General features: G+C 46.5%; 1 protein-coding gene and 1 long non-coding RNA gene across 2 annotated transcripts in view; both read right to left on the bottom strand.

Annotated features, from left to right (window-relative positions):
* The window catches only part of Pkhd1 (PKHD1 ciliary IPT domain containing fibrocystin/polyductin), a 268602-nt gene that overhangs the window by 27137 nt on the left and 226779 nt on the right, over positions 1-14686 (bottom strand). The window contains exon 59 of the mRNA XM_048347537.1: positions 716-1733. Within this exon, the coding sequence (XP_048203494.1) occupies positions 716-1733 (1018 nt within the window). The remainder of the gene's footprint in view (positions 1-715; positions 1734-14686) is intronic.
* On the bottom strand, positions 10143-14468 carry LOC125352491. The gene is made up of 3 exons (XR_007211173.1): positions 14451-14468; positions 13077-13080; positions 10143-10486 (listed from the first exon to the last, which is right to left on the bottom strand). It is a non-coding gene; the product is annotated as an uncharacterized LOC125352491 (long non-coding RNA).

Raw genomic sequence — 14686 nt, 5'->3', positions numbered from 1 at the left:
AAGACCTTCAAACAAACCAGAACCCCAATAAGTTGTTAAGAGTTTTCTTTCCATCTTCCATGCGTATCAGGGTGTGTTAACAGAAAGGAGATTAGCTATGTCCATTGCAAACTCAGAGAACACACACTAGAAAAACACTGAGGTGGCGCCTGGAAAGACAGTGGCTATCTCTCAAAAAGGGGGGGCCTCCTTTAGGCTTGGCTCTCTCTTTCACTTGTGGTCCACCTCACTTCTTCGAGAGGTAGTTGTATAGAAGTGATTCCTCCATACTAAATATCAATTCATTGCTTATTAGCACTACCCCCAAGTAAGAGAGCGATAGCATCAGCATAGAGCATCTTTTTTTAACCATAGCATCCCCACAATCTTAATATAAATTAATAACTAATAATAATTAATATAATTAATATAAATTAACGAATATAAACAAGAGTGAATGGGTTATAAAACCAAGTTACTTAAGAAAAAAAAATCTCTTCCTACATTCTTTCCACTCTAAAACACCAACAAATAAATACAGTCTTCTGACCCGTGGGAAGTAGCGTCATCATGAAGAATGCGGATGTAATAATGACACTGAAAGTGGATCATTTAAATCTTGAAGTCGCTCCTGGGGCTCTTATTGGTGCCTAAAGGAAGCAGAAGGGCCCGGTGGTCCCGGGTCAGGTGCCTCTCTGGGCCCTGGCCAGGGCTGGGTGTGATCAGCAGTACTTACCCGTGGCCCGTGACTCCCTCTGGCCGGGTCACCAGCAAGGCCCCCACGGTCACACTGAGGACAGCCTCCAGCTCCCCCGTCTGCTGAGCAGTGATGAGCTGGCCAGCCAAATCCTGCAGTTTGGCGCTTGACAAGGACAGAGTCTCTCCCGTCCTCCTTACTGCCAAGGGATCGCCGATTTCGGTGACAAACACTTTTGAGACAGTTTCCACCGTGGTAGGTGGCGAGACCCTGGATGGGCGCCTTTCCACCCCAAGTGGTCTACGCAGACCAACTCTTCTAGAATAACCGGCACACGAGACGGTTGGGCAAGCATGCTTTCTCTTCGCTCCGCTGTCAGCAATGGCTCTTAAGGTCCCCTCGTCGCCAGGCATCTTGTGGGTAAAGCGGAGTTGGCTCGGGTGGATCCGTAGGAAATCCACGAGCCTTTCCAACATCACCACGTCCCAGCCTTTCCCAGGGGGTGCACCTGTCACCGTGAAGGCCACGTGGATGGACACCCCTGTGCGTATTTCAATGGGCTCCTCTCCTTGCAGAACGACGTACAAGAGGTTGTCCATGACACTGAAATAGTTGGCGCCCACTGACTCCTCCAGCAATGAGGAAACTGACTGTACAACAACAGGTGGAATGAGACCGCCCCTTAAGAAAACATTGGGACTCTGGAGCTCATGGTAGAACAGAGCCAAGAGAAGTTTGGAGGTATTGCTGTTCCCCAATAGAAGAAACTGCAAACTTTGAGGGGTCTGATCCACAAAGCAGACTCTGGTGGTTTGCCTGGTGGGTAAAATGGAATAGAAAGTAGACACAGAGCCAGAGGAAGGGCAGCCGGTACCGGCCTGGGCGCTGCTAAATGTGTCCACAAAGCCATTAGTCACGGAGACGACAGGATACGACTTCCGGTTTGCCCAGGTGACCTCGGCGCTGGTGAGAAGCAGGACCACGCGGTCAGCCTCCCTGCAGATGAAGCTCTGCGCCGGCCATGGAGATGTGCACCTCCGCTCTTCTCTAAACACACCTGCCGAGGAAGAGCAAACAAACAGGTGAGGCCTCTAAAAGACAGCGCACGCCCCGGCCGCCACCGTCTGTAACGCGACGTATGGATTCGGCAGCTAGATGCCCTCAACCCTGACCGGTCCAAAAGCACCTTGGGCAAAACAGGAAGAGCTGCATGCATTAAGCAGTAACTTTTTAAGCCCAGTGCCAGTGGCTCGTGCCTGTCATCCTAGCTACTCAGGAGGCTGAGACCTGAGGGGAGTGGCTCGAAGCCAGCGCAGGCAGGAAAGGCCATGAGACTCTCAGCTCCAATTAATCACGGACAAAAAAACAAGTGGAAGTGGAGCTGTGGCCCAGGAACAGAGCCTAAGACCTGAGTTCAAGAGCGCCGGGACCAGCACCAGTAAACAAATAAAGCAATTTCATACATAAATATATGCTTACATGCTATTTAAAATTAGTAACAAAATAATAAGTACAAAGTGAAAATAATTACTAAGGGCTCTTGATGGAAACAAACTTGTTTTTCCACTCCAGCATAATTAAACAACACGGCATATACTTCACCGAAATGGGTGATTCTGCCCACGGATGAGGCCAATTGAGTACCCCACAATGACCCTCGGAGTTCACACCCAGTCCCGCGGGGGACAGGCTCAGGTCTACACGACCCCACGTGCTAACCCTAAGTTCCCAGAAGTGACTCGTTCTCCTCATCAACCGGCTGCACATCCGGGCTCCTGCAGTCGGGTCCCATTCATTGGCCTGAGCGGTTTGCGGAATGCTGGACGATGCCTGATGTCCACCCATTTATCACAGAGCACACCGCACAAGATAGGTAACAACAATAGAATGGAAGAGACACGCAGAGTGAAGTAGGGAGCCCGGGCCTGCCCAGCCGGGACCTCCACCTCCCTGTGCCCGGCCATCCCAAGCCTTCTGAACCCTGCCCTCGTAGGCTTCCAGGAAGACTTGGCTGTGAAGGTAGATTGGTCAAGTCGTGGGTCACTGGTGACTGACTGACCTCAGGCCCCCTCCCACCCTCATTGCAGAGGGGCAGAGTGAACAAACCCTCCAGTCAAACCCCTGCCCCAATCAGCGGTCAGGAGTCCACCAAAGGTCCCCCCATTCGAGCAGAACGGTTTCTGTCACCGAGGACATTTCAAATATCTCGGCAGTGGTATTCCAGAAGGGCCAATCCCTCCAGAAGCAGACGGTCTAAGGGATTCTTTGTTTGAAAAATCAACTAGTAAGAGATTCCTCTGTGTCATTATCTGGAAGAGTTTTAGGGAATAGAGGCTCAGCAAGCGTGAGGGCCTAGATGATTTTATGCCCAGCACAAAAAAATAAAAGTCTTCCTCCTCGGAAACCAGGTGCCGACAGCGGAGTCCATGTGTATTTAATAGCATCACATCAGACGTGTGACCTTTTGAAAAGGGGTAAGGAGATGGGTATAAAAATATTCAAGACAATGGAATAAGAGGTAGCTTGTAAAGACTCAAACACATCATTTATAGACATATGTTAGCATTAGCAAAGCTATACTGGAAAATAAAATAAAATAAAAGCCATCCTGGGACCAGAATGTGAATTAAGATATCAATGTCAACTGAGATAACTTATGGTAAACTATTTTCATCCTCTTTTTCTCTAATGAGACATTCATTTTGATCCTACATAAGTGTACAAGTGTTTAAATTATTTCTTTAATTACAAGATTCTTGACTGAGGAACTTGTATTTGTCATGTGCGGAGCTTGAATTCAGAGCCTGGGTGCTGTCCCTGACAGCTCTTTTCGCTCAAGGCTGGTGCTCTACGATGTTGAGCCACAGCGCCACTTCCAGTTTTCTGGTGGTTAATTAGAGATCTGCGTCTCACGGGGACTTGTCCCCTTGGGCTGGCTTCGAATTGCGATCGTCAGATCTCAGCCTCCTGAGTAACTGGGATTACAGGCGTGCGCCACCAGCACCCAGCCCAAAGAACTTTATTTTTCTAAACCAGTTTTGAGCTTTTTATTTATTATTTCTTCAAGGTTATTAATTTATTACCTAGCCGTGTATATTTTATCTGACTCCCTGCTAAAATGTTTTATTTCAGCAATAATATTTTATTTTTCCTAAGTACTTATTTTTAATGCTTCCTATTTTATTCGTTTTAAATCTATTTTTATTAGGTGGTTATACAAAGTAGTTCCAATCCCAGAAATCAGGTTATGATCAATCTCACCCCGTCTATCATTCCCCCCCCGCCATCTTTCTCCACCAAAGAACTCTTTTTATGTGAAATCATATACCCTATAAAGTTTGCTTTCTAGGAATAACATCATGCAAAACACAATCTATAATTAAAAAAAAACATGTGGTTTGTCTTTATCATAGCGTATTGGTTAAAACTGTCTGCAGTGTATTTCAAAATGACTAGGAAAAGACAGCCTAAAAATTCCCCACATAAAAATGATTCATGTCTGAAGACATGGGAAGGCTTGGTACCTTGATTTGATTATCACACATTGTAAACTTGTATTGAATGACTATTACGCATTTCATAAAGTTGAAGAAATATGTTTCAATAAAAAAAATCACACACACACACACGCACACGCACACACACACACTCTAGCAGAGCAACATCAGCCTAAGAGAGCTGGCCAGGACTGCCTTTTTGCTAGCAGGAGTTACTTCTACACTGCAAAGGTCGCAGATATTTGCTACTTTAAATAAATCATTGGTGGAAAAAAAAAAACATAGTAAATTGTTTTAAGGCTGGGCAAGCTTATGAAAAATAAATTTAGTCTAGCTCTATGCCTCTCCAAAGTCTAGTTTCTTTGACCGTCGTGTAGGAATGCTGATGGTGAGGTGATTTCCTCCAGCTCTTTACAAGGAGGAGGACCTGGGGAGCGGACTTCCAGTATTACACACCTCACGACTAAAGGAGGAAATCTTCCTTGAATAAAGGAAACAGACAGAAAACAAACAAGACAACCCCCCACCCCCGATTGCACAGTCATCTCTTGAAGTGCAAGGCTGCTGCTGGCAGAAAATGTCTCTGCGTTTTGATAATGAAAAATTCTGGATAAGAGAAATCCATAATGTGGGTTGAAGAAAGAATGAGTCTCTTTAAAAGAGCCTTTATTGTTATCACAGGAAAGCAGTCTGGTGTGCACGACAAAACAGAATTATGAAAACAACAAATGCATTCCTAACATAATTCAGTTTCTATAAATGGACCGGAAGAAAAGAAACATCACATTATTTAAACCCAAGGTGAAGATAAGAGAGAACTGATCGTAAAAAGAAGGGAAAGGCTGATGGCAGAAGGAGTGGTGGCTAACAGAACAAGCTTCTCGTGATTCTAAGGAGAAGCAGAGCAGGTGGACCTGACAGGGCTGGCTCTCCTCCCCCCTGGAGCTGGAAGGAGGCGGAGCTTGTGTGCGGCCTACGAAGGGCTTCCATCATTCTACCTTTCCTTCAGCCTAGTCCATAACCGTTTGCTTTCCAGCACTGGACGTTGTTGAGAGTCTCACTCAGCTTCGCAACTCATTATAGGAATGTACCAACCAGTGTGTGGCATTATGGTTAAGGGTGAGGAGTTTCTTGGGAAGTGTCTCTTGTGTCCGAGCTGTGATATCTGGGTTACAATCGCTTCCCACGCTCCATCCACTCCAGCTGTCACTTCGCAATGCTGATGTCACACTGAGGGGGTCCCCGCGGCGGGACACACACTGGGAGGGGGCACACATGTCTAGAAGTAATTTCGTAGAGAAATGATGGTGAACCGTAAAACCCACAACCCACTAAACTCAGATCACACATATACCCAACGCAACATCCCCTTGGCTAACGTAACTCATCAACAGTCAATTATATATGTATATGATTTTTATAATCCTTCACTACCTAGCTCTTCAGTACGTATGGTTGATTTTTAAAGATTTTTTTTAAGCAAAGCATAGATGCACAAAAGCATGTTGTTAGGACTCCTAGCAAATTAGGATCCTTCGGAGGCATTTCTGTAAATGGAGACCCTAAGATCTAACCATGATCATCTGCACAAGTCTGTTTGTCCTGGGAAGAATGGGTGAACAGAGGCCTCAGACACACCTAGCGAGAGGGATGAGTTAATTCAAGGCTGTGCATAAATGTATCTACCCACGCACACATTTACTTAGGAGAGCTTTAGGTACAGAGATGTCTGAAGGGAAGCCCATAGATTAACAGAAGCGTTCCAGGAAAGGGAACAGAGTAGAATAAGAAGTCTTAACTTCCACACCAGAAAAGTGATCTTTCCTTCCTTCTCTCCTCCTTTCCTTCCTCCCTTCCTTTCTTCCTCCCACCTTTACATTTCCCTTCCTTCTTTCCCTTTCTTTCTTTCTTTCATTTTTCCTTCCTTACCCCTTCCTTTCTTCCATTCTTTTTTTTCTCTCTCCCTCCCTTCTTCTTTCCCTTTTCCTCCCTTCCTTCTTGTTCTTCCTTTACCCTTGCTTCATTTCTTCCTTCTTACAGTCTTATTTAATAATATATTTTTTATTGTTATTGTAAAGGTGATATATAGAAGGGTACAGTTACATAAGCCAGGAAATTCATTCTTTCCTTCCTTCTATATTTACATTTATTCAAACCATCTTCATGATGAGTTTAATTATTCATAGCTTCGAGACAGAAAAATCGAGTCACAGCCCTTTTGACTCAGCATAATTACTGAGCAGTAAGGAGGAGGAAGAGAGGGGAGGAGAAGAAATACCTTAAAAAATGTTGCCTGTGTCTCTGGCAAGGTGAAACTCCATCTAGACAACTTCCCTTTGTGGCTGGGTGTAGATGTGAGATTCAGGTGTGCTGAGTGGTATTGTTACTAAGGGAAGGTTTTTCTTTATCATCAAATCACATTTTTGTCAAGAGCTAATTTGGCTTTTCATGTTATTATTTTGTCTTTCGCATCAATAGTTTACCATATTTATCAACATGATAACAAGTTCAATATCAATCGTATGATATCAATATCAATTTTATCATATTTCATCAATATTTTATCAGGAGCATACAACGAAGAGTCACAGACTTAACCAATGCGACAGCCCAAATCTTATCCATCAGTCACTTTCAGCACTAAGTTTTCCAGCCAGACTTGAAAGCCTGGTCTTTGTAAGTCAGAGCTTCCGACTTAATTTCGCCGGAATTCTGCACTGAGGAAGAGATGGGTTGTCACTATCATTTTCCCACAGCTTCTCCAGGGTTAATCAGTCCTGGGGTCCTGCGATCGCTGAGCGGGCCTAGTTCGTAATTGTTGCAGAGAACACAGGCTGCCTCCTGACAGCGTCCTGGGTCTCCCAGTGCAATCCTGGGCCCCGCCGGCAGCAACCCAGCCCCCAAGGGCCGTCCAGAGGCCTCCTCAACAGCTCCCCAGCGCTTCCTTCCCCGCAGATTTCTTTCTTTGTCTCTTTCTCTTGGTAGGATGTTTACTTTTGAGTAACGATTATCTTTCTGACCTGTTTTTGTCTCTTCTCTTCCCACTTCGCCAGCCATGATGTTTGTGGTCCAAATTCTGATCACTTCTAAATGAAACCATGCTGGCTTTGGTAATCATAATGTCATTTACAATTTACCACTAAACACGTTTATTCAGTTAGTAGCACACTGGAGAAAGGGAACTCCATATGAACTCACCGTGAAAGGCCTAATCTGATTATTTCCTCATGAAAATCCAGGCGGGGGTGCTTGTAAGAGGGGCTGAGAGAAGGGGGAGAAAAGGCATGGTCTGGCCACAGCTGACTTTGATAATCAATGTGAATAGATAAGCGATAGGGCCTGTGGGGGTGGGGGGGGCATGCCATCACCCCGGGGGCATTTGTCTCCAAAAGGCAAGAGTGGACAGGCCTTAATGAGTGCTGAGTGACCCCCCCCTTGGCTTGGCATATGCAATTGCACCCAAGATGGACAAGAGTGGTGATGAAATACAGAAGCTCTTCCCGAAGCGGGGGAAATTGGATTAGGCAGGTTGCCTTTGTGTGCACAGGAGCACTTGTTTTTGGGGTCTGTGTTACCTTCCGAAAATATCCTGGACATAAAATCCGTTCGGCCTACATTTCCCATGGACCTAAACCCCAGGAAAGGAGGGGGGTGTGTGCGCGTGTGCGCATGTGCGTGTTTGCGTGTGTGTGCGTGCGTGTGTGTGCGTGCATACTCAAGTTGCTTCCAGGCCTCTAACAAATATTAACTTTGTGTCAATATTTGTCCTTCCTGTTGTGAAATGAGGATTTTCCACCTCATTTCACGATTGGAAGGAAAGTATGCCAAAGGGGTCGTCTTTGCGAAGAGGAAAAAAAATAAATTAAAAGAAAGAAACAAGTTCTATCTTTTATTTAGAAAAATGAATCAGAAGGAAAGAAAAAGAAGTGCTTTTTTTAAATAAATGTTGTGACTCAAAGGCACATAGAATCTCTCCATTTTCCCATTTTTAGCAATAGAAAAAAAAAACTTACATGTTTAAAATTGAATGAAATACATCAACATTAATGATTTTTTTTTCCTGGAGGTTAATACCACCATTTTCCTCAAGAACTTTTTTAGCTAGTGTTTGTGATAGGTTTTCCATTTCATGGTATACACTAAAGCGTAGAATGTTTTTGACAAAAACAAAGTCGGTAACATTCTCTGATTTTCAAAAAATAAAACGAAACCTCTCAAAATTCTTTTCTGTCAAGTAACATGTCTACCTCCTTATTTCTAATTTAACCACTATAGCAAATTTAGCAAATAATGTGAAGACGGGTCGGTTTTTTTTCCCCCAGTTACATATGTTTTTCGCATTCTCGGGCTGTGGAGGGCGACACTCCAAACCCTAAACGCTGTGCTCAAATACACGAAAGGAGCATTCAAGAGCTCCGAAGGAGTGCTCACGGAAAACGTGCTCAGGTTGCATCGCAACTAACAGTGAAAAAGAACCTACTTTTCCAAATAGGAGGAATATTAGTGAAAGACGAGCTTTTGTAATCTTCCGGAGGAATGAACATGTTGTGACACTTACAAGGTGAAAGACATTTAGGAGTGTTGCTTACGCACCAGAGCTTTCATGCCGGCGACAGGAAATACAATGCCGCTAAATTTTGTTTCCCTGATGGCTTCGGTGAGGCTGGGAACTGAACTCTGGGGCCTTAAACCCTAACAAGTGCTCTACCAAACTTGGCCAATGTGAAGTCTAGAATCATAGGTATTTTAAAGTCTAATGAGTCAGCACAGCACAGTAGTTCTAATGATTATAAATGAGAAATGTACATTTGCTCTGATATTTGTCACACAGTTACTAACGTTAGTCCTCTAAGGATGATTATGATGCCATGTGTTATTGATTATTATAAGCGATAGATGAACCCCACGTTCATGAGACTCAAGTGCTGGCATTAAAAACGAATGCATTTCTGATTGGCCTCCGATGGTAGCAATCACTTTGCATAGTAGAAATCGCTGCTGACATTCTTCTTTTTATTTTTTTAATGTGTGTGCACCCACGTCCTGACCCTGAGCTTCTATGCTCAAGGCTAGCACAGTACCACTGGAGCCACAGGGCCACTTCCAGCTTCATGGTGGTGAGTGACTTTACCTGCCCCGGGAGGAAAGCTGACTTCCACGTGTAATCCTGACAGCTCCACCTCCCGAGTAGCTGGGATTGCAGACATGCGCTGACACCACTCCAGCTCTTCCTGCCTGGCTGCGGACCTGCCCCTTAGTGCTTGAGGACCATGAGACGTACAAGTGTTGAAGACAGGCCTGACAAACCGAAGGAAACGGGCAGGGGCTGGGAGCTGCAGACGGGAAAAGGCTTGTGGAGCTCAGAGCCACAGATCCTGACATCCGTCCGAATCCACACACTGCGCCCACCCCCCCAAGGTCTCGAACAACGGTGAAAGTGTGTTGGAAAGGCAATGGAAGGGCGAAGGCTCCCGCACGGCGACATGCAGCCAAGAAATCTTTCTTATGAATCATCTATTTTCGCTTTCTAATTTTCAAAGGTAGAACAACCTGATTGATTTTACTCGTGGATTTGGGCACCACGCCTGGCTATATTGTCTGATTTTTGCTGCCCTGAAGTAGCATCACCCGTAGACCACTTGAAATAAGTGGCTTAGAAAGTGTTTTCTTTACTGCACTGTGTTTTCATTTCACCTACAAACATCCGCAGGTTATGGGCCCCAGCTGGGTCCTTGAACACGACATTGGAAACAGCCCCAGCCAATGAAAGCTCAGGAAGTGCAGCTTGGTGAGCAGGGAGATGGGGTTTAGCCTTGGAGAAACCTGCATGGCATTATTGCACCTTGCTGTTGCCACTTTCCAACTCTAAAATCAACAGAGCATCTCTCTCTCCCTCCCTCCCTCCCTCCCTCCCTCCCTCCTTCCCACCCTCCACCCCTCCTTCCCTCCCCCTCTCTCTTGCTGTCCTCAAAGCGACTAAGAATTATGCTCAATTCATAGGCAGATGGAGATGGTTAAATTAGGTGTGTGGACAGAACACCGGACAAGTATGTGGCAAGAAGCATTAGCTGTTAACATTCTGGATAAGCAGACTGGAGTGCTTAAAATAAAAAACAACTTCACACTGTATGTTACCTCTTCTGATTCTTTCCTCATGTCAAACTAGTATTTCAATTTGTTTCCTGAAACGGTGCTTGGAAGCATTATATATACATATTCCTACAAAAGGTGTCGAATGAGCCAAGTTACAGATTTTAAAAACTGCTCAAGGTGGACAGGAGAATCTGGGCTCTTAGAAAATATACAAAAGAGGCTGGGAATGTGGCTTAGTGGTAGCGAGCTTGCCTAGCACGCTTGAAGCCCTGGGTTTGATTCCTCAGCACCACATAAACAAAAAAGGCCAAGAGTGGTGCTGTGGCTCAAATGGTAGAGTGCTAGCCTTGAGCAAAAAGAAGCCAGGGACAGTGCTCAGGCCCTGAGTTCAAGCCCCAGGACTGGCAAAAAAAAAATGGGTCAAAGGAAATACACACATGCACACACACACACACACACACACACACACACACACGGGTGCCTCTGGTGAGAGCACCTGTTTCTCTCTGCGAAGGAAATACAATGCTGCTGCACCACCCAGCACCGTTTCCCCTGGCTCCTCTTCTGACCTCTTCCCTCCCTTCCTTCTGCACCGCCCTCCCCCCTATCCGCGCCACCCCCACCGTCTCCCTCCGCCTCCCGCTCCTCCTCTGCTACCATCTTGGCCGGCCGGCACGAAACAAAGCAACGCTCTTGGATTCGTCGAAAGGCAGGGCAGCCAGCAGCATTTTTTACCGCTATGACTCGTGGCTCTGTCTCTCCCCAGAATGATAAACGCATCGCCTCGCCGGCCTCGGCTGGGAAGCAGCGGCAGTCATTGCTGCGGGATGCCAAAACTGAAATAAGTGTGACCGCGCTCCCGCCCGCTCTGAGCTGTGGCTATAATGAGATTTGAATGGGAAGGCCCGGACGCAATAAATCTGCGCCATATGTGACCATTTCCTGTGTCAGTTCCTTCCTCATAACCAGTGGAGACTTTTTCCCCCTCTCTCTCGTGACCCCACACCATGACTCTGAAATCTTTCATGGCTGCTCTTGGCCCTCAGGCTTTTTACAGCAGTTGTATAAATAAATGAATTTGACAGCAAACATCATAACAGTTAGCAGTAATGTGTGTTCGCCACAAGTGCCTGCACTATTCACTGGAGAAATGGCAGAGGGAAACAGCTTGTTTTGTTACCTAAACAACACCCACCAAAAACAAAAAATAACTTTGATTTGACAAGCGGCGAAGGACTTAGTCAGATGAGCGTGAAGTCCGCGAGGACCGTTCCTGCCAGGGCTTCGCCCACAGAGGTGGCAGCCAGCCACTGGGAGCTCGTGACTTACGGGAGATGAACGCCTCCCCTCCATGGCAAGATCAAGCTCTGGGCTGGGAAGGAACGCAGCCTCGGACGGCTGCGTGGCATGCATCTTCTTCGCAAGTCAAGACGGCCATGTGTGGGAACCCAGGTACCGCCAGGAATTCCTAAGAGAACTTAAAGCAGGAAAGCCCAACAGGAGACCTGGCTGAGAAGGAGAAGACCTTCCTGGCCTAATTCGCTGATTCCTTAGGGACAGCAGACAGAAGCCGTTTTGTGACTCTCTTTCCTTTCTCATCTATCCAAGGATAGCAGCACCAGCAACAATCAAAGCTCTCCACACCGGCTGCCCAAAGCGAAGGAGCCATCATTAATCTTGGGCCTCCACTGTCATGGTAAAACGATGTTGCCTATCTTTGGTAAACTTGGGTCGATTTAGATAACGACGTAAAGAGAACGGATTTCCCTCCGCCGCACGGCTGGCTTTCTGTGCGAGCCTATAGGTCTCTTTCTCTCCTTCCTCTGGCATTTTCTATCACAGCTCCAGCTGCCAGGGCTCTAGAACAAACTGCCCGGGACCAAACCCTAGCTCTGTTCCCTTCACTGTGTCTCGGGCTCCTCTTCTGCCGTGTAGGGGGTGTCGGGACACGTCACGCCCTTGGTCCACGGTTGCGTAGGATGTGTGGCATGGCTCCCCGACACAGCGAAACACATCACCTCCTACGGCGTGCTTTACGAAGGAAACCGTGGGACTCAGCTCATGACTTTGGAGGCAAGAAATACAAATAATGCAAACATGGATCGTCATTTTCCTCTCATTACAGTCTTACGCCTTTCCAGGAGGGATGGAAAAGTGGGAGGGTAAGGACCATGATGCAAAGAAAGGGGGACAATGAGGGCCGCGCATTCTACAACCATCTTCTCCCCAGGACGCCAAGGGAAATCTCCTCATGAGGGCATGGTCCCTGCGGCCCCTTCATCCCCCGCAATGGCAGATAAATATTAACAATGAGATGTTGGAATGGACAGCCGTGTTCAAATTACAGTGCATGCAGCCTCATCATGTGGTTGTGATGATTAGGTGCATTTGAAAGGCTAAGGATAGCACCTTTTACATAACACACGTCATTATTAAGTATTAAGCCCATCTGAGAAACATGGAAAAATGATCTCCTTAGCATGGATATTTCCATTTATACAAGTCCTACTGCCTACACAAGAAAACCCTAGTGTCTTTATTATAACTGACAAATCTATCTGGATGTATATCTTTTTATGTCTAGTCAAACTATGGAGAAAGGTTGGAAATATTAATGAGTTGAACTGTGCAGACAATAACTGGAGTACTGAAGTTTTGCTCCTAGGCCTGAAGGAACACCCACTGAAGGTACCGACCCACCTGACCTTATACAACAACCATGCCGAGCCCGGAAGTAACCACGGATCTGTACAGTTAAGACATGGGCTGGTTTTGAGTTGGAGGACAAGGGTTGACAACAAATCAAATACCAAACTGGCATCTGTCCTTCTTTGTTGCATCATCTTTAAGCTCAATTCTGTTTGTAACAAGATCACTTGAAAACCCTCTCTCCCCGTGGGTAAGCTGCACTGCCAGTGAAGCAAACATCTCAGAAACTGGCGAGTGAGGAAAGCACCTCCTTCTTCTCCATCTCTCAGGGGATTTCACTGTGCTGGCATGCCACCCATTGCAAGCCTCCCTGCTCAAGATCTGACTCACGCCGGGATTCCCAAAGGTGACTGTCACGCCTAACTCCACACGCGGAGACCAGGCCACCGAGGCCGCATAAAGACATGGCTGAGTAGCGTCTTCTTCGATTGGCTGGCCCTGTAATTAGCAAATGCACCCTGTCACCTTGTAAAGTGTGCTTTGCTCCGTTAAAGGGAACACATTAGGGAACAGAGGAGCTTTATAAGGCCAGTATCCAACCATGCATTCTGGATTCGTAAAACAACTGCTTCGTTATTTCTTGGTTATTGGGGGGCTAGGGGGGTACGTGTGTGAATGCAGGGTTCGGGAAAGGGCAGGCTAGAGTGTCTGTAATTTCTTAAGGTTGGGCAAGATCATCACTTAGTGATTTACCATCGAGTGAAGTAACAAGTATCACTTTGGGGTCATGTAATTTAGTTATGACTTGGTATGCTAGGCCCAAACCGACCCACTGGCAATCGTTATAAAGTTTCATTGGGCCACAGCCATGCTCGTTCATTGGGGTATTGTCTGTGGCTGCTTCCTACTAGAAAAGCAGAGCTGAGTAACTGTGACAGAAACCATATGGCCTGCAAACTCAGAAACATTTACAACCTGCCCCTTTGTAGGAAGCATGGGCCAATGTCTGCTCCAGGAGTTCTGAATTATTCTCTCTCTGAGAGAGACGCTAGCAAAGTACAAGATGAAAGATGAGCGCAAAGCCTGGGTCCCTGCCAACCGTACAATGGCAAAACATGCCAGCCAGAAATTACAGTTAGGATCATCTACGCCACGCTCCCGTGCGCCTTCGTTCCCCTGAGCAGACCCGCTGCATCCCTGCCTGGGGAGGGGAAGGACGCAACGGGCACGGCGGGCTCTTGCCCCGTGCCCCCTGGCATCATGACAGGACAGGGGCGGGTCCTCGGCCACCCTCAGAACTAGAAAGAACCCTTTCCTCTCCACACACAAATTGCCCCCACCGCATCCATGTCCACATCGGCTTCGCCGGCTATCTGAAAGTCAAGCTCTCCTCCACTATCTTCCCTCTGATATTGTCATCTAATATCCAAGGATTAAACTTTCCTGCTAAAACTCTTTAGGGAAAAAGTAAAATTACTTCTCCTTCCTCTCCTGGAAACCACACCATTCACACACACACACACATACACACACACACACACACACACACACACGCACACACAGGCAGACTGGGAGCCACCCACACATTTTGCTTCGTCGAAGTGGTCATGAGTTACCTTTGCATCTCTTGCCATTTCCAAATAGGAACGCTGGACTTCAAAAACTCTACCGTGCCGGAGCCAGATGCAGAAAGACAGCTGCCAAGAGGCCCAGATGTGAGGGAAACAAAGTCTTCCTCTTGTTAAACAACTGATGTGTAGGGATTACTTCC

Source organism: Perognathus longimembris, chromosome 6, assembly GCF_023159225.1.
Source record: "Perognathus longimembris pacificus isolate PPM17 chromosome 6, ASM2315922v1, whole genome shotgun sequence".
In the NCBI taxonomy this organism is placed as follows: Eukaryota; Metazoa; Chordata; class Mammalia; order Rodentia; family Heteromyidae; genus Perognathus; species Perognathus longimembris.
Note: the sequence above shows the minus strand (reverse complement) of the source record. Positions and strands in the feature narration are given on the sequence as shown.